Source organism: Aquarana catesbeiana, linkage group LG01 (genome assembly GCF_042186555.1).
Source record: "Aquarana catesbeiana isolate 2022-GZ linkage group LG01, ASM4218655v1, whole genome shotgun sequence".
NCBI lineage: Eukaryota > Metazoa > Chordata > Amphibia > Anura > Ranidae > Aquarana > Aquarana catesbeiana.
The window spans coordinates 352,593,560-352,614,688 of record NC_133324.1 but is presented as its reverse complement, the minus strand read 5'-3'; the positions used below and the strand labels follow the sequence as shown (position 1 = coordinate 352,614,688).

At 41.4% G+C, this 21,129-nt stretch overlaps 1 protein-coding gene across 1 annotated transcript in view; it reads right to left on the bottom strand.

Moving 5' to 3' along the window:
* RNF31 (ring finger protein 31) overlaps positions 1-21,129 on the bottom strand; it is an 86,229-nt gene that overhangs the window by 51,920 nt on the left and 13,180 nt on the right. Inside the window, exons 2-9 of the mRNA XM_073632763.1 lie at positions 14,277-14,461; positions 13,976-14,119; positions 11,218-11,373; positions 11,046-11,105; positions 3,322-3,370; positions 2,327-2,489; positions 1,621-2,236; positions 1,339-1,536 (exon numbers count right to left, since the gene is read on the bottom strand). Coding sequence (XP_073488864.1) covers positions 1,339-1,536; positions 1,621-2,236; positions 2,327-2,489; positions 3,322-3,370; positions 11,046-11,105; positions 11,218-11,373; positions 13,976-14,119; positions 14,277-14,461 — 1,571 coding nt within the window. The remainder of the gene's footprint in view (positions 1-1,338; positions 1,537-1,620; positions 2,237-2,326; positions 2,490-3,321; positions 3,371-11,045; positions 11,106-11,217; positions 11,374-13,975; positions 14,120-14,276; positions 14,462-21,129) is intronic.

The following is a 21,129-nucleotide window of genomic DNA, read 5'->3' as shown; positions in this document are numbered from 1 at the left end:
CCGATGCTGCATCTGTCCCCCGGCGCCTCTACACTGAGAGCCGAGCAATCAAACACCGCCGATCACTCGGTTCTGACAGCTTCCTGAGCAGAGAGCCGGAGACCATCAGTCACAGCTCTCTGCTCTACCCCCTCCTCGCTCACTGGAGCGCAGGGCTGTGGAGGGGGCGGAGCAGCCAGCTCAGGCTCTCAGCAGCTTGCCAAGAGGCTGAGCTGGGTGTGGGTTCAGGCTCCTGGCGGATTCCGACTTCCATTGTCGGGATGAAGCGGTGCCAGGACCAACTTCTGTGACGTCAGCAGAGAGCGGACTTCAACCAGCTCTCTGCTGAAAACAGGTCACAGGAGTGCAAAACCAACTGCACTCCTGTGATCCATAGGAGAAGTACGGTCAAACAAGCTTTAGCTATACTTCTCCTTTAATACCACTTTAAGGCTCCTTAACCTTGTCATGAGGGGGGTAAAACAAATCCTAACCTGAACACATTTTTTCTCATTTGACATGTGTTAGTAAGACTGTACATATCTACTTAGTGTATCTAGGGGTGCTATATCTTGTTTTTCTCAGGACAAAAGTGGTAAATGATAAATCTTGATTTTTGTTTTCATTATCAAAGGAAAACTGGCAGTAATAAAAAAAAAAATTTAGTTGTATATTTCTTGCTATTATCAAAACCTACCACCAAAAATAAACTGACCTGCTCCTGACAATTGCAGCCCAGAATAGAGCGCATTTTTTTATCCTACCTAAAACATACTGATACGAATTTAAAAAAAGCTTTTTTTTTAAATCCTACCTAAAATACACGGACTCTGACCCTAACAATGACCTAGATCAAACTCTGATCTACCTATTTTTTTTTTTTTTTACAAGGACTTGTTTGTCACAGTGATCAGGTATCAGACCTCCCGCTTCCTGATCGTTAGTACAGAACATAGGGCTCTCAAAAGCTCAGATCACAGCCATTCATGTGCGCATTAGCCGTGTGTGTTTTCTGCAGTAACATTTAAGAACAGCTTACCAGAAACACACGTCCACCACTCTGCTGGTTTAAAAAACATGCGCAGTAGTATTGGAGTACATTTGTTGGGCAGTAATTAACAATACAGTTCTTGAGGTGGTTTGTGTTTTGCTGTAATCTCTTGTTATAAAAATGAAAACCTTTTTCTTTAAAGAATGCATAAAAAAACACAATACAGTTATTTTTTTGCATATTCTGTGTCTCCATACAGCTTATAAGTCTGGCAGTGATAGATTTAAAATATTGTGAAGTGGCTGGTGCCCACGTACAGATCTGTAATAAGTCATGCAATGTGCAAGATAGTGACAAATTACCATTACCTTAATTAAGGCCACCAATTTGACACCATCTTCTTTTAGCTGCTTCTGCCTCATCGCCTCCTGGTTTAGTAATTGCCTGTGTGCGTCAAGTATCTTTTTATCTCCGGCAGGACTTGCCACTCCACTTGTGCGGTCACACATCTCACAGACACGTCCACTATGTTTGTTGTAAAAGGTGCAGTGGGAGCATTCCCAGCCCTGTAGATCATAGAACAATAGTCACGCAAAAAATCTGAACATATCATGGCACATAAACTGAGAGCTAGCTGCCCCATATATTACCTCTAGTTTTCTCACTTTTATTCCTTGCTCAAGGCTTCCTTTTGATGATTCAGCAACATTGGCCAGACTGCTTCTTAAAGAATGGATTGGGTCATTGATGGATTTCTCAGATGTATATGTGTTATCTAAGCTATCCTTCTTTGGGAAAGCACCAATATCTTCTGCACCGTAGATCCTTGATGTTTGGTTAGCTCTTTCCACACTCTCCATTTTGTTACCAAATGCAAATGACTGCGGTATTTCTTTCTCCGTCAACAAAGGGCTAGTCTTTTGAGGAAGGGGCATAGTTTTGTAGCGATCCCTAGTATCTGTGCCATCTTTAGATGACACAGTGGACTCAGCATTTTCTCTAGATGGTTTCCGAGCTAGTCGAGGCCGGTCACAAACTGCACACAGCACAGCAGAAGAGGGGTTTTGTAGGGTACATGCTTGGCACTCCCATATATCCTTCTGTAAGGAAGTTTCTTGTAACATGCTGGACATGATGTTGTTACAGCCACGAGGACGTTTACAAGTGATGCACAGCACGGAACCACCTTTGTTTAATGTACTACAAGTCATACATTCCCAAGGAGGACGAGAGGAAAGGTGTGAAATAAATTCCTCTTCCTTAAGCCTGGGAGAAAAAAAAAAGAAAAACACATTAAGTCTGCTAGATGGTCTTTTGCTGACCTTACAATAACTAAAACCAAGAAGTGGCCAGTACCTGTGAGTAGTGGAAATACCATAAGGAGAGCGCAGGTGATGTGATCGGTTGGGGTGAGAGTGTACTCGCTGATCACAAGCCAAACAGAGGGTCTCATTACATGAAGTGCACACTACAGAGACATTCTTCACACCACATAGGCAGCATCCAGCAGAAATGCCATCTGAGAAAAAACAAAGTTGATCCACTGTTTAATCAGTAGAAGACATAAAAAATCCATGTAAGCAACTGACAAATAAAGCTTGCCACACACTGATAGAAATCTGATCAGTGTGTGGGCATCCTCCACTTGACAGAACCCAATTGTTTAATCGACTTCTGACAAAGGATCATGTTGAAAATCTTTTCAGCTATAGACACTGACCAACGTATTCTGACAGTGGCGGGTGCCTCTGTCAGAAAATAGTGGCCAAGCAGGGGAGGAAATCACTCATTCACCTCGTTTATGTGGATGGAGGAGTTTGTACTGTACGATTTTTTCATTCAGCCTGCTGGACGAACGAAAAATAACTGTATAGCCATTTTAGGACAAGATCAACAGCACATATTTTTGGCCACTATTTTTCAGAAACTGCTTATTTGACTTTACTGTTAGTTTTTCAATAACAGAACAAATGTATCTACTATGTTGTGTGCATGATCAATATATACTTCTCACTGCTCACACAAGGATATCTGCATCATGCTTAGAGCTAAGCAGCACATAATGTATCCGATATGACAGTATATGAAAGAGATGTCTGTTACTCATATCTACCAATCACAGAACCTCTGCCATATTTTCAATAAAAAAGGAACAGAAAAGCTAATAGATGATTTTTACAAACCATGGTATCAGAATGCAGAAATCAGTAGAAACAGCAACCTTTCCAAAACATAACGGTTTCCTATAAAATTGGAATACTAGGATTTCAACAACTTTGCAATGAGCATACTGTATGCAACAAAAGTTGAAGACAGAAATTATTATAACTACAAATATGCTACAAGATTACCTGAGGAGTGAGGCTGAGTGAAGGGAATGGCATCTGTAACGAAAGATGGCTATGGGAACAGAAAGAATAAATGTTCGTAAAAGAAATTAAAAGTGAATGTCATTCAAAAGAACCAAAAAATAAAACGCTGTCATTAGGTATCAACTGCAGCCACCTAGAGAAGAAGTAATCTCCAGGTTTTTCTTTAAATGCTGAATACCCTGTGCAAATCATCGACAATTCTTCCTAGTAGTGCCAAAGCTTGATTACCCCACCCCCAACACACACCCACATTTCTAACATCATAGTGATAGGCCAACATGAAGGTATGGGAGACAGAAAGGAGATAACAAGCTTTACTACCAGAAAAAAAGAGAACAAATGTACGGACTTTAAATCGGTATCAGAAGGAGACGCAGCAACCAAAATTATATCAAAAAGTTTATTACAAAAATGTAAAAGTAAAATATTTAAAACATTTAGAGCAAAAGCTCATATAAGAATGTAAACAATTGGCCAAACTGTGTTAGCTTTTACTGTTCTGTCCAAAGGTTGACGCGTTTCGCAATCTGCTTCCTCAGGACCATTTAATCTCGACAAACAGTAGGCCTATCCAAAAGAAATACAACATAAAATAATTAAACCTAATACATGCAAGGTAGACAGCATCGCATATACAGCATATCCTCAATAAATGAAGAAAGAAGGGAGAAAACCACTTACATGCCTCCAAAGTTAGGTAAGATAATGGCGTGTCATGCATAGTGCAGATGTAGCTTTGTATTTCATAGGATAACATCATAAAGAAAGAGAGAGCCATACATCCACATAGCCTATCACAATTGCCATAATAAGTAAGTCAAACAGCTCAGGTTACAGTATTAACCTGTACAGGTATATTACAGTGCCAGATATTCCTAGTATATAGAAAAACACAATAAGGGCCCTCCATTTAGAATCCAGCAAATATATACAGAAGCACCCCACAGAAGGGTGAATGAAACATCCAATACTGCTATATCATAAAAGGGGAAGAGGCTACTTACCTCACATTTTTGTAAATATTTTATTATATCTTTTCATGTGACAACACTGAAGAAATGACACTTTGCTACAATGTAAAGTAGTGAGTGTACAGCTTGTATAACAGTGTCAATTTGCTGTCCACTCAAAATAACTCAACACACAGCCATTAATGTCTAAACCGCTGGCAACAAAAGTGAGTACACCCCCAAGTGAAAATGGCCAAATTGGCCATTTTTCCCCTCCGATTTCATGTGACTCGTTAGTGTTACAAGGTCTCAGGTGTGAATGGGGAGCAGGTGTGTTAAATTTGCCGTTATCGCTCTCATACTGGTCACTGGAAGTTCAAAATGGCACCTCATGGCAAAGAACTCTGAGGATCTGAAAAAAAGAATTGTTGCTCTACATAAAGATGCCTAGGCTATAAGGAGATTGCCTAGACCATGAAACTGAGCTGCAGCACGGTGGTCAAGACCATACAGCTGTTTGACAGGACAGGTTCCACTCAGAACAGGCCTCGCCGTGGTCGACCAAAGAAGTTGAGTGCACGTGTTCAGCGGCATATCCAGAAGTTGTCTTTGGGAAATAGATGTATGAGTGCTGCCAGAATTGCTGCAGAGGTTGAAGGGGTGGTGGGGTCAGCCTGTCAGTACTCAGACCATATGCTGCACACTGCATCAAATTGGTCTGCATGCCCCAGAAGGAAGCCTCTTCAAAAGATGATGCACAAGAAAGCCCGCAGTCAGTTTGCTGCAGACAAGCAGACTAAGGACATGGATTACTGGAACCATGCCCTGTGGTCTGATGAGACTAAGATAAACTTATTTGGTTCAGATGGTGTCAAGCGTGTGTCGCGGCAACCAGGTGAGGAGTACAAACACAAGTGTGTCATGCCTACAGTCAAGCATTGTGGTGGGAGTGTCATGATCTGGGGCTGCATGAGTGCTGCCAACACTGAGGAGCTACAGTTCATTGAGGGAACCATGAATGCCACCATGTACTGTGACATATTGAAGCAGAGCATGATCCCCTCCATTCAGAGGCTGGGCTGCAGGGCAATATAACAACATGATAATGACTCCAAACACACCTCCAAGACGACCACTGCCCTGCTAAAGAAGCTGAGGCTAAAGGTGATGGATTGGCCAAGCATGTCTCCAGACCTAAACCTTATTGAGCATCTGTGGGGCATCCTCAAAATGGAAGGTGGAGGAGCGCAAGGTCTCTAACATCCACCAGCTCCGCTGGTGGACTCCATGCAAAAGAGAGTTAAGGCAGTGCTGGAAAATAATGGTGGCCACACAAAATATTGACACTTTGGGCCAATTTGGACATTTTCACTTAGGGATGAACTCACTTCTGTTGCCAGCGGTTTAGACATTACCCACTTGCTTACTGGGCACCTAAACCCCCCTCCTGCCCAGACCAATTTTCAGCTTTTAATGCTGTCACTCTTTGAACGACAATTGCGCGGTCATACAACACTGTACCCAAATGAAATTTTTATCATGTTTTTCCCACAAATAGAGCTTTCTTTTGGTGGTAAAAAAAGAAAAAGACCGAAATTTAAAAAAAAAAAAAAAAAAAAAAAAAAAAAAAACACGTTTTATATTTTGTTAATAAATTTTGCAAATAGGTAATTTTTCTCCTTAATTGATGTACGCTGATAGGCACCGATAGGCTGCACTGATAATGCGGCACTGATGGGCACTAATAGGCGGCACTGGTGGGCACTAAGAGGCGGCACTGATGGGTGCCAGTGATAAGCACTGATCGGCACTGGTAGGCAGCACTGCTAGGTGGCACTGATGAGACACCGATTGGCATCAGCGTGAGGAGAAAAAAAAGAGAAGATTACCGATCTTCTGTTTACATCACGTGATCAGCTGTCATTGGCTGACAGCTGATCATGTGGTAAGGGGCCGGGATCTGTGATCACCCGAGTCTCATTGACTCAGTGATCATAGCATGCACGGGGAGCGTGCAAAGGGGAGGACGTCTAATGACGGCCTTCCAGCAAAGCAGATCCACGCTGTAGCCATCATTCGGCTATAGCGCAGATCTGAAGGGGTTAATGGCTGTGTGTTGAGTTATTTTGAGGGGACAGCATATTTACACTGTTATACAAGCTGTACACTCACTACTTTGCTACAATGTAAAGTGTCATTTCTTCAGTGTTGTCACATGAAAAAAGATATAATAAAATATTTACAAAAATGTGAGAGGTGTACTCGCTTTTGTGAGATACTGTATATGAGAAGATCCACTTAGTCTGATATGCCATTTTCTTTAAGCATGTCTCACTACAAATAGCCTGACCCCACTTCAAGCAGACATCTGAAAACAATATATAACCATTACTTTAATCCAATATTCAAAACCATCAATCCGCCAGCCACAGCCATCCAATGCAGCTTACCTCCAAGACTGTCATCTCCTGCATAGCATCAGCCACCATTGTCTCACTGAAAATCAACAGTCTTAAGTATCTGTGTTTGGCGCCAAAAAAACGGCGTCTAATCACCTAATGAATACACCTGTGTCACGCAAACCTGTCCTACGTGAGTGTGGGAGGTCCGCCCTTCCACATCAAACGCCTCCCTGCAATCAGGGATATCAGTGCATCACTCCGTATTCGCCAATGGGCGTGACCGTAAAGCGCGTCCCTCTTCGCGCACGTCGTCATCACCACCACAGCTACAATGAGATGAAATGAAACGAAAGTACGCGCATGTGCGGTGAACGCCACTTCCCGACAATAATCAACAGGGGAACCCCTCCTATCAAAATTCATGCAGGGCACACTACCGGCCATGGAAAAGTTACAAAAGGAGGAACAATTTACATACTTATTGTGCGGGACACAAAGCCACAAGACAGAATCCACCAGTCTCTTATATGGCAAAGGATCAAAGTATCATCTGTCCTAGAGCAGCATTCATTTTGTGCATGCTGGTCGTGACGATATATGTAAATTTCTTAGAAGAATGCAAAAAACCCATGGACCCAAGACAAAGCATTAGCGGACCACAGATGTAGGGGGTGACCCCATATATCCAACCACCTCAACTCCACCACCTTGGCCAGGCAGAGACCTGTGAACAGATCTTCCACCCCCAGATCATATCCAAATATGGGGCCCCATATAATTAGATTAATCTGCAGCACCCAAAAGGTGCATGGCACGCCACTCATCCGCTTCAAAACAAGAAGGCATCCTGACAAATGTATGCTGCCACGCTACATATTACAATGTCTACCTGTAACATATCTAAGATAGCCCGTGCTTAACATATAATCTCACCAAAAATTACATATTAACATTTATACATAGCATGTTACATTTATGGCTAAAACCGGACACATCCCCATCCCCCATAACTCAAACCTCACAGAAAGGGTTTGTAGCTCAGTGCTTCATTTAGCCCTGGTGGCAAAGCATTCAGCTTGAAAACCCATCGTGTCTCATGTTGCAATAGTTTCTTATCAAAAACTCCCCCTCTGGGGTCCTCTACAACTTTCTCTAAAACCGTAAATTGAATCATAGATGTATCACATTTGTGTTTGAGAGCTAAATGTCTTCCAATAGTAGTATAGAGAAGATTTTTCCTAATATAATATATGTGATCATAAATGTATCCCTTTCCTAGAGTCAAAAGACTCAGGAGATTTCTGAAAATGACTTTGGACCAATTGATCTTTTAAATGATCTACGTTTCCTATAGGTCAGTTGGGGACAATCCTTGATATATTTTCACAATGGGATACCTAGTCAGGAGATACCAATGTTTTCATATGGCCTCATGTCTAGTTTGTTGGCATGCTCTGTTATAGGCCTTTTTCAAAGTGGTCTTTGAATATCCCCTTTGGAGAAGTCTGGATCGTAAAAGTTTAGATTCTCTTTCAAAATCCTCAGCATTTGAGCAGTTCCTCTTGATCCGCAAATACTGTGAATAAGGTATACTTTTAATCAGAAATTGGGGGTGTGCACTAGATGCGTGGAGTATTTTGTGGGTTTTCTATATAGCGATGTACCCAGTGTTCCATCCACCTGCTTAAAGAGGTTTACATCCAGAAAGGGGATTGATGTCAAATTACTTTGCATAGTAAATTTGAGATTGTAAACATTATCTGCTAGGTGATCCATAAATTTCAGTAGATTGGCCTCACTCGAATTCCACAACATAAAAACATCTATATATCTGTACCAGCATAGTATGGTGGACAGATGTTGAGATATAGATTCATCTACAAGGTTTGAGTTATGGGGGATGGGGATGTGTCAGGCTTTAGCCATAAATGTAACATGCGATGTAAAAATGTTAATATGGAATTTTGGTGAGATTATATGTTAAGCACAGGCTCTTAGATATGTTACAGGTAGACATTGTAATATGTAATGTGGCAGCATACAATTGTCAGGAGGGACCAATGATGCCTTCTTGTTTTGAAGTGGATGAGTGGCGCGCCATGCACCTTTTGGGTGCTGCAGATTCATCTAATTATATGGGGCCCCATATTTAGATATGATCTGGGGACGGAAGGTCTGTTCACAGGTCTCCGCCTGGCCAAGGTGGTGGAGTTGAGGTGGTTGGATATATGGGGTCACCCCCTACATCTGTGGTCCGCTAATACCTAGTCCTGGGTCCCTTTAACTCCTCTGTTTTTTTGCATTCTTCTGGGAACTTACATATATCATCACAACCAGCATACACAAAATTAATGCTGCTCTAGAACGGATGATACTTTGATCCTTTGCCATATAAGAAAAAGCCCTTCTTGTGGCTCTGTGTCCCGCACAATAAGTATGTAAATTGTTCCTCCTTTGTAACTTTTATATGGCCAGGAGTGCCCATCCACTGCCTAGAAGATTCATGGTGGGGAGAAACATTAGGATCCATCCTTATCAAAGACTCGAGGCTGGGGTAGAAAGCCACACGCCTGCATGATCTCCTGTAACAAGAGATCTTAGGAGCTGGTAAGGGGCAGCATTTTTATTGGTGGAGGAACCCTTCTGTCACCACGCTCTTCTGGGTGTTATGGTCGCATGATTCACACTGCATGGATGCTTGTCTTACCTACCCTTGAAGGATTGTTCTTTGTATCTTTGGAATGGACTGAATATACTCATTTATCCATGTTTTTTATTCTTTGATGTATTTTTTAATTTTTTCACTGCTTGTCACGTTATAACGGGCGCATAATCATTATATTTAGAGGTGATTGAATTGTTCTATTTACATTTATCATCTAAGTTTTATAGCGCAGCTACTTTTGTCTTTTAAGGTTTTATATGCAACTTGTGGGAAGGAGCATATGATGATTATGATATCTAATATAGATAATTATTTTTAACATCATAAGAGATATCTTCTATCAATAGATGTGTGGTTGATTCCACATTCTGATCTGATTTTTTTCTCCTTTCTCCTCTTTCCATTCGGTTTGAGGTGAGAGTGTCCGCCCCTTGCTGGCCCCCTTCCCCTCTCTATGTTTTTGATTAAGTTCAAAAAGGTGTTATATGACAAGACAGCTAACCTCCTGGTCTTTTCCTGTTGCCAGGATGATTTTGAAAGGGTTCTCTCTTTCTCTATGATGTTATCCTATTAAATACAAAGCTACATCTGCACTATGCATGGCGTGCCATTATTTTACCTAACTTAGAAGGCATGTAAATGGTTTTCTCCCCTCTTTCTTCATTTAATTCCATATATTTATTTGTGCTGTATATGCGACGCTGTCTACCTTGCATGTTTAGGTTTAATTAATTATGTTGCATTTCTTTTGGATAGGCCTACTGTTTGTCAAGATTAAAACGGTCCCAAAGGAGCAGATTGCGAAACGCGTCAACCTCGACAGAACAGTACAAGCTAACACAGTTTGGCCAATTGTTTACATTCTTATATGAACTTTTGCTCTGAATGTTTTAAATGTGTTACTTTTACATTTTTGGAATAAACTTTTTTGATACAATTTTGGTTGCTGCGTCTCCTCATACCGATAACCAAATACTTATTTGGATGATGTATTTATATATAACCTTCCATTTAGTTTCAAGCTTTACTACCAATAAGCAAGTTTGACTTGCCCAACAGTGGAGACTTGGACACTACAGAACTTAGAGTTGTAAACCCTTACATATTCCCAGTGAAGTGACTGGACTCAGGTGACACACAGGGATGAAAAAAAATCCTACTAGATAAGTTTTGCCTGTTTATCTGCAGTCTTCTCTTCTCTACATTCGTAGAAAGTCCAGTATTTATAAAGCTTGTCTGAGCTGTCAGAAAACAGGGAGCAGAGAGCTAAGATTACACACTGCAGAGCTCAGTGAGGAGAGCTCAAAGTTGCTTGGGGGGGGGGGAGACGACACCCCCCCCTTCACACAGCACACAGGAATAGAGCTAAGCCTGTCAATCACAGGCTGTGCACTGGAGATCCCTCTTCTGGCATCTTTTGCGTGACTCATGCAGATAGTAAAGGAACAAGACATCAGACAGAAATGACAGTGCTCTGGATTGAGACAAGTACACACTATAGAGGGATATGATTTATTCATATTTCATGTCTGACGTTTACAACCACTTGAAAAATGTGCCTGCACTTTATCCTTGATAGCAGTGCATTCCCCTATGACAGAAATGCGTTAAGGCAAAATAAACGCAGCATTAAGCCTAAGCACGGCATATCCTCATGATCTACTCTATATGGTCATGTCACCCTACCTGTGGCAGTTTTGCTCCCAATAGTTCTTGAGCAGCTTCATCCTGGTGTGGGTGAGAATTCTGTAAAAGGAACCCCATAACAATATCAGCAAACTAAAAGAAAATGGGAGTAGGACATTTTTGAAAAATGAAAAGTAATAATAATGTTTAGATTTAACAATGCAACACTAACTGAAATCAGAAGATTAAGTTCTCGATGGAGGATAAGGACATCAGCAGTTACTGCAGCAACTTCAGTTGTATCTGGCTCAGCCACTGAATCTGGAAAGCTGAGGCCATCCGGAAGAGAGTGCGTGTATCCATACAATGACAACACATGGCGTCCACCCTATAGGACATTAAACTGGGGTATTAACAATAAAGGACACTAAAGAAAAGACAGACAAAAAAAAACCAGTATGTCCAATAGAAAGTGTCTGCACATACCTTCAGATAAGGAATGCCTTAGAGCAGGGGTCTTCAAACTACGGCCCTCCAGTTGTTCAGGAACTACAATTCCCATCATGCCTAGTCATGTTTGTGAATGTCAGAGTTTTGCAATGCCTCATGGGACATGTAGTCCTGCAACAGCTGGAGGGCCGTAGTTTGAGGATCCCTGCCTTAGAGGATTTTAACGGTCTAAAAAGGTAAAATTCCCACACCCCACAAAACTTCCTGGTTTAGCCCTGAGCTGACCCTATCCCCTACCTCACCTCCTTATTGGCCCATTGCTGTGATGCGCTGCCTAATAACCATAAACTTGTAATTTCTTTAAACCTAGTAACATTCCCTAGGAACTGAAAGAAAACTACAGGCATTCAAATAGTTTGGTGTCCCAGGGGTCATCAGTTGTATATAGGCCCCCACAGCCACAGCCACGATTTCACTGGAATCTCACACTGCTCTTGACAATGTTATACATTACGAAAGTCATGTTTCACCTCTTATTGCTTCTTTGTTTATTTTACAAAAAATCAAATAGCATCAATAAAGAGGAACTAAAGTTTCAGTTTAAAAAACAGTGCGTAGGCAGGTTCTTTATTGCTAAGGAGACATGCAATATCTATTCCACAATAAAATAACTCCTCCTGCCTGCTTGCAGTCTTCTTTGGAATGCACACTGAGCTGCGCAAGCACAGCTCGGTTTACATTCCGACACAGATCCTGTTTGCTGGGATGGCTGAATTACATCATCCCACATCGAGCAATGAAGACAGACTCTGCACAGCACCCAGGAGAAGACAGGTACAAGATGCCAGTAAGGGATATTGGACCACTGAAGGAGAGGTAATCACCACAGACTTTAGTTCCACTTTAACCAATAGTGAGCTGCATAATGGGGTCAGCCATAGCATGACTTTATCTACTTAAAAATGCACTGTAGGACTCATTTCTGAGATATATACCTTCTAACTCAGATCTCTTGTTCTCTTTTCTGTACCATGCACTCCTAGGATTTGTCTCCTAGGTATATTAGATGAGGAACAGTGGCAGAGATATCAACGAGTTTTGCTGAAAGATTTTTGGCCAGGAAGGCTATTGCGCTTAATGGATTCAACCCAGTCCTCTATCTGTCCGAACATGGATTCAGAGGGTAAATCAGTTATTGCCCTTTGAAAAATTAGTGTACGAACATAGGAGGTTGCCCTAAGAAATATAATAAAATATGGGATGTGTGGTGTTCTTCCACTCTATTTCCAGCAATTAAGAAAACATATATTGCTGGGTCTACTGATTTAGGGGTATGGTATATTAAACTTTCTAAAACGTTGTCCTCCAACCGCTGTTTCTATGTACCCAGGTGTGCAACTTTGACTTATTTTAGGTTTCCTTTTTGTTTTATGATCCAAGCAAAGCTGTATTTGTTTTCTCCAATATCTTGTTATATGAAGGCTTGCTTGTATTATATATCTCATGGTGCTCATATTGAGCATTTTTCTCAATATGTCTAATAAAGTGTTAAAAAAAAAAAAAAAAAAAGAAAGAAAAAAGAAAAAAAAAGCACTGTCACTCTGCCCATTCAGGGCAAAGAGACAGTGCCTCCCACACAAGGTATACTTAACGACCCAAACTCCCTTGCCACCTTCCAGCTTTGTCAGAGCTGAAACATGAATGTTAATTACACCCGCTTCTAAAAAGTATAACTTTGATTCTAGTGAAGTTGTACTTTAAATTTCACGTTTAATTTAAAATAATTTGCTACTTTTCCTAAAACAGGAGAGCAGACAATATACAGTTCAGGAGGACCTTACACCTTTTCAATCTACGTGCTCGAGTTCACGTCCCACACTCTGTAAGAGCCGGTTTACACCTCAAAACGCACTGCCTTTGTGATGTGCTGTGGGTGCCACAGCACCGCAAAGGCAGATCACAAAAGCAGTGCGCTTGCGGACACCAAATCGCATGGTGCCACAGTACACAGTTTTGTTTTTAAAGTAGTGCATGCACTACTTTCCCAAATTCTGTTGCGATTTCAGCCCATTCAAATGAACGGGCTGCAAAAATCGGGCCGCAAAGGGACATGCAGGAACTTGTGCCCCGTGTTCCTGTGGGATCCTGGTGTGAACCAGCACTAAAGGTGTCAAAATCACTTCCAATTTATTGAACAGCCACACACTGCCCATAGAAACTGCTAGAGATTGGACCAAGATTTAATATCGGATACATCAAGAATAGGAATTGCTGAACAATAATGTAACGGGTAAAATAAATAAAATGTATTCTGATTTAACCCCTTTTAACCCTTAGTTAACCCTAATCAGGCCTAATTAACCCCTTATATTCCCTTAGCTATTTTTATTATTGTTTCTATTTTTGTTACCATTTATATTTACATGTTTCTGTTTACATTAGTTTTATTTTTTTGTGTATTTTTTAAGGTGCAAGAATTAAATAAGACGCCTTTTTTCCATTTGCAAATGACATCATTTTAGCATAATAAAAAATATCACCTCAACAGCATCCACTGTTGTCTTGAATACAGGATTATTAAACTTGACACTTCTCCAGAATTTGGGTCGATTTGGTGAAAGAAGGTTTTTCCCATATTTCTCTAGTATATTGAGAGCTGTGATTACAGACCGCAGAGCTGGTCCCTGAGTCCATATAGAGGGAAAAAAAGACAGCAATTGTTAGAATAAGTGAATCTTCATGGATGCAACTTACAGTAAAAATGCAGAAGAGGGAACGTCTTCATGGGTTCAAGCTTTCTTGGTATATGCTATATAATAAAAGAATATAATTAACATTTACCTGTGCTCCTCCTGAAAGAAGACTCGGTAAATCCAGCCTACGATATCGCTCTCTGAAAGGGACTTTGAACATCTTGTCAAGCAGATCCATTGTTACGGCCTCTGGCTCGTTAATTAAAGCAAGTTCCAGAACATCTCTGAGCTGCTCGTTCGCCATGGCCTTGCCAATATAGCCAGCATAAAGACCTAAGAAATAGAATTACAAGGACTAGTTTCATTAAAACTGTAGCTTACCCAAACATTTTTAAACATCCCAAGCCCTCCCTAATCCAATGGAGCAGTCTTTACAGGCCATTCAGAGAGTTCATTTGGGATGTAAGAAGTGCGACTATTAGTTTTCATTCTTTACAGCAGCACCCTACCAATGGTGGACTGAATTTGCATGAGTGTGAACTGTGTAATTTGGCTTCTATTTCAAGATATAATAGGGATTGGATTCATTGTACATCACTGTACACTGATTTTTTTTCTTGATCAAATTGTTTTACCGCAGATTAAAATTTAGCCTATGCTCTCCACTTCCACAAAGAGCATTTGCCTCCTCTGATGTCTCCAAATCCTCAACTGGCATGCCTGGCATAGAATTTGTGCTTGCGGTCTCAATCTTCTTCTCACACTGGAAATGACTTATCAGAATCCATAGGAATGCATATTCACAAGTCATGGCACAATGCGGACATCCAATGCAAAAAAAAGTTTAGCAAATGCAGCCACCAAACAACCGCCCTCTTCTACATATGTTACTGCAACTATCAAAAACTTGTCTCACAAGACCTGGTTGAACCCGCTGGGTATCCTCTTGAAATATCTTAATCGACGAGCAGTTATAGACTTACTTCAGGGAACTCTTAATTTATTCGCAGACTAAGAATGGACTCCTTTCCTGATATTTCTACAGGATTTCTTTTAAACTATCTCTCAGTTTTCCCTGGAGGTTGATTAAGGTCATAATGGTGCTTTGATTTTACCATTACTGTTATATATCCTCATTTACAGTGTTTTAGGCAATGCTGGGACTTGAATGGTGCAGATATTGCTTTAGTTTCCGGTAATATACCTATCTACTGTATAATCTTTACACTTATGTATGCAATATTTAAAAAAATAAAAATAAGTATAGAGTTCTGCAGAAATGCTTTTTTGCAGTTGTGTTTTTTTTTTTAACTAATCTGATATGTAAAAATACATAGCAATATACGTATATAAAATAACATGCATTACTATGCATACAAACGTCTCTTTACACCTTTGTATATTACAAAGAAAGAGAGGAAAATTATAGAAATATATCCCTTGAACAGAACTAGATTTATGCATAAAATGAAGAATCGGGCAGTTCCAATACTAAATGTGAATATACAGTATTAACAGGAATGGCTGATAAACTATATAAAAAACAACCTGCCGGCAACTTGTATCGAACATTACAGTATTAAATGCACATCTTTTTGCAGGTAACAAAATGTAAATTTATTTATTTTTTTACATTGCAGCCAAGATCAGCAGATAGTGGGTGCAATGTGTTGAACCTGCAGACACTCAGTAAACTGTCTGCCCATACATTCGATACAGGCACGCAGTTACCGATTGGCTGGAAGAATCAATGGACTACAAGGATGCTCACCAGAGCCCTCACAGTTCGTTGAGAACTACAAGCCTTAGGCCGCAGAGCCCAATGGTACTTGTAGTCTAATTCAGCCTTCTTCAACCAGGGTGCCCAGGCAAAATGCCTAAAAACTGCCCAAAAATTGTATACAAGTCAGCATATGGATAAACGCTGCCTTTTTAGTTACACCAAGTCACAGGTTTACATTGTGCACTATTATAACCTCCTAGCTAATGGTGTTCTAATAGAAAGGAGGCTTCCATCATGACAAGTGTAGAGTATGGTGGTCCCATCCCTAACGTATTAGACCACAGAAAAGAGTATCCCCCTTAAATTGGGACTTTAATAGACCACCAACTCTTGAGGTAAAAAATGTATATTTTATTAATGTATTTAAAAACGTCTATAACATACAAAGAAGAAAGTGCATTCCATACAAAATTGATACAAGATTAGAACAGGAATTATACAAATATGATATTAGATGTACTCTCCTAGGGGTGATATACCCCGATACCAAACGCGTTTCCGGTATTCTGATACCTTCATCAGTATTTTACAAGTATTTTACAAGTGTATGGATTCCGGTGGAATGACTTGTGTTCAGGCAGCACCTATGACCCCCAAAGGTACAATAACGTGTTTTTCATGGACGCCAGACCCAGAGCCTAAATAGGTTGTGTACATATTGTGTTACCATGATCCAGGTTCATTAAATGAGCCAGAGTGGGATAAGCGTTCGTTGGAACCAGTATTGTGCCGGCTGCATGCCGGGTGGATAAATATCCAAAACGGTCCCACCTTGGCCGGCTCTTGGGAAAGAACCGAAGAGTGTTTTTTTCTTTTTTCAAAACTTTGTGACAAAAAGTGAGGTCTGCAAAATACTCACTATACCTCTCAGCAAATGGCTTGTGGTGTCTACTTTACAAAATTGGGTCATTTGGTCATTTGGGGGGGGGGGGGGGGGGTTGTGCCACCTGGGCATTCCATGGCCTCCGAAACTGTGATAGGCAGTGAAGAGTGAAATCAAAAATTTACGCCCTTAGAAAGCCAGAAGGCGGTGCTTGGTTTTCGGGGTCCTGTACGCGGCTAGGCTCCCAAAAAGTCTCACACATGTGGTATCCCCGTACTCAGGAGAAGCAACAGAATGTATTTTGGGGTGTAATTTCACATATTCCCATGGCATGTTTGAGCAATATATCATTTAGTGACAACTTTGTGCAAAAAAAAAAAAATAAAAAATTTCTTTTTCCCCGCAACTTGTGTCACAATATAAAATATTCCATGGACTCGACATGCCTCTCAGCAAATAGCTTGGTGTGTCTACTTTCCAAAATGGGGTCATTTGGGGGGGTTTGAACTGTCCTGGCATTTTATGCACAACATTTAGAAGCTTTTGTCACACATCACCCACTCTTCTAACCACTTGAAGACAAAGCCCTTTCTGACACTTTTTGTTTACATGAAAAATTTTTTTTTTTTTTTTTTTGCAAGAAAATTACTTTGAACCCCCAAACATTATATATTTTTTAAAGCAAATGCCCTACAGATTAAAATGGTGGGTGTTTCATTTTTTTTTTTCACACAGTATTTGCGCAACGATTTTTCAAACGCATTTTTTTGGGAAAAAACACACTTTTTAAAAAATTTTAATGCACTAAAACACACTATACTGCCCAAATGTTTGATGAAATAAAAAAGATGATCTTAGGCCAAGTACATGGATACTAAACATGACATGCTTTAAAATTGCGCACAAACGTGCAGTGGCCACAAACTAAATACATTTTTAAAAGCTTTTACAGGTTACCACTTTAGATTTACAGAGGAGGTCTACTGCTAAAATTACTGCCCTCGATCTGACCTTCGCGGTGATACCTCACATGCATGGTGCAATTGCTGTTTACATTTGACATCAGACCGACGCTTGCTTCACCTTTGCGCGAGACCGGGGGGGACAGGGGTGCTTTTTTTTTTTTTTTTTTAATTATTTTTTTGCTTTTTTATCTTATTTTTAAACTGTTCCTTTCATTTTTTTAAATCATTTTTATTGTTATCTCAGGGAATGTAAATATCCCCTATGATAGCAATAGGTAGTGACAGGTACTCTTTTTTGAAAAAATTGGGGTCTATTAGACCCTAGATCTCTCCTCTGCCCTCAAAGCATCTGACCACACCAAGATTGGTGTGATAAAATGCCTTCCCAATTTCCCAATGGCGCTGTTTACATCTGGCGAAATCTAAGTCATGAAATGCTCGTAGCTTCCGGTTTCTTAGGCCATAGAGATGTTTGGAGCCACTCTGGTCTTTGATCAGCTCTATGGTCAGCTGGCTGAATCACCGGCTGCATTCTCAGGTCCCTGTTGGGACAGGAGAGCCAGAGAAAAACACGGAAGACGGTGGGGGGGGGGGGGGGGCATTCCCTCCCACTGCTCGTAAAAGCAGTCTAGAGGCTAATTAGCCGCTAGGATTGCTTTTACATGAAAGCCAACCGCTGGCTGAAAAGAATGATACCAAGATGATACCTAAACCTGCAGGCATCATTCTGGCATAACCACTCAAAGTCCAGCAACATACCAGTACGTTGCTGGTCCTTGTTGGGCATATATTGTAATCTTTTTTTTTTCATGCAGCCTGTGGGCTGAACGAAAAAAAAGAGATTGATTGGTGGGTATGCCCACCATTAGAATACCTCCCTTCATCCACCCACTTCTAATGATGGGCATACATGCACCATTTATATATGCTGCAGCATGGGGGCATCTGCCCCAAAAGTTAGGAGCAAATCGCTCACTCGCCAATGCTGCCCCCATGCTTCGGCATATATCACCTCCGCTGGAGTCACGGCTTTATATATCGTGGGAGCAAACGCTGTTGCTGTCAAGATAAATAAATCCGCGCTGCAGCTGAATGGCGTACCTGAAGACAAAAAAACGGTTAACAATAAAACACAGTAAACAGCAAAGTATAAAAAATTGCATACCTGAAAAGCAAACATGATAAAACATAATAACAATAAAACATTGCAGAATAGAATACAGTAAAAAAAGAGCAGAACAATAGAGAGAGAATAGAGAGAGAGAACAATAAAACGACTATTTTTTTTTTATTCTATATATTTTTTTGTATTTTTTAATTTTTTTACACTTTTTTTTGTAACTGTAACTTTTATAACTAACCGGTTCCAGGTTCGGGTCTCTCAAAATGCGATGGCATCTTGGGAGACCCTGTGAAAGTGTGCCTAGTCTGTGCAATGCTGTACCCTACGCTAATACTCAACTAGTGTATGGTAGCGTTCAAAACATTCACCAATGCAAAGACCAGGATTGTCAGGACAGAAGGGACGATAATAGCGGGTGTCACGCCTATATCCACGCTTGCTGCAGACACATCTTTTTTGGGGGGGTTCGTTGGGTAGGGGTACTCGGGAGGACATAAAGAAAATGCCTTTAATGCAGCCGACTGCATTTGGTTGGGGATGTGAATGGGGGAAGTACGGGTGCTGCAGAAGTGATGGGTTCCCAATTAGGATTGGCGAATGCAGCAGGAAGGGCACTATGGGCACGACGGGCCTGTGTTTGTCTTCCTCTTGGTGGCAGCGGGACACTACTTGTGCTTGTCACCTCACCAACTTGAACTGCACTTATGGAACGCTGCAGTTATGTGTGTTTAGTGTTTTGTAAGTGACAGTGATCGATCGATACTGCACTTGGGTGGGGTGGGGTGGGCTGGGCGGGGTGGAGGGGCAAAACGCAGGTGCTAGCAGGTATCTGGGCTGATCCCGCTAACACTGCGTTTTTGGGAACCCTAAACTGCTGGGGACCCTACTATAGATCTGATCGGATCAGATATTGATCCGTTCAGATACTATACCACTAAGGGAGGTGTATGGTGCGTGCGTGGGTGTTAGCGCTACTGGCGCTAACCTGACGCTGTCTGGGGCGACGCAGACTCTATCTGACCCTAAAACCTAAGTTATATCACCGCCGGGCGATCAGGGGGCTAACCCTTTATTAGGTAATAAACGGCGGGTGCCCTGACACTATAAAAAATAAAACTAACCAGCTTCACCCGTAACAGTTATACGGTGATCACTGGTGAAAGGGTTAACTAGGGGGCAATCAAGGGGTTAAAACCTTTATTAGGTAGTATATGGGGGTCCCTGACGCTATAAAACGCTGACGGCGAACCTATATACTTACCTCCCTAACTAGCGTCACCAGTGACACTAATACAGCAATCAGAAAAACGATCGCTTAGTGACACTGGCGACGGGGGGTGATCAAGGGGTTAAAACTTTATATGGGGGGGTTAGGGGAGTATCCTAGACCTAAAGGGGGCTACCACTAACCGCCCTACCACTTCTAACTGTCACAAACTGAAACCAATGCAGTAATAAGAAAAAAGAAAAAAAAAAAAAAAAACTGCTTGGTGTCACTGTACCGGGGGGGGGGGGGACGGGTGTAAAGTGTGCCTGGTGTGTTTTACTGTAAGTGTGTGTGTGTTGTGCACTTCCTCAGATGTCTTCTCTCCTCGGCGCCGGAACGGAAAATACCGAGCCGAGGAGAGATGACATCACTTCCTCTGCCGCTGTTTACTATACAGCAGCAGAGGAAGATTGTCATTGGCTGGGAGCGATCGCGAGGGGGTGGCCACGAATGGTGAAGTTGCCGACCGCCTCGGGTACCGGGGGGGGGGGGGGGGGGTGTCGGACCCCCCGCCCGCGGGAGGCAAGTAACTTACCCATACGTTACTTTGCCTGCCTGTGCCATTCTGCCACAGTATATCTGCGTGAGGCGGTCGGCAAGTGGTTAAAGTCCCAATTTAAGGGGGATACTCTTTTCTGTGGTCAAATGGTGTTCTAAGAATAAAGTGAGTGGTGATTGCGCTGTGATAAAAGGGGAAGGGGGGGGGGAGGAAGGAGAAGGGGCTAGCTCAAATGTATAGAGAGGTGAATGAAAAATGAAAAAATTATACAAAATATAAAAGGTATAATGAGCATGAGGGCTTACATAAAAAAATTTGTAAATACTGAAATAAAAGAAAAGAAAAAATCTCAGTGCAAAAGGGCTAGTATCATACTAGCACATATGTGGTAACTCAGCAAATTCTTATTAGTGACTCCAAGTAAATAAATGGTGAACAGTCCCACCACCTTGTAGTACAAAGTGCTCAAACAATGAGTCATCAGTTCCAAAAAGGCAAGTCCACAAGCCACAGGGAAGGGAAAAAAGGTCTTCAGTGGGGA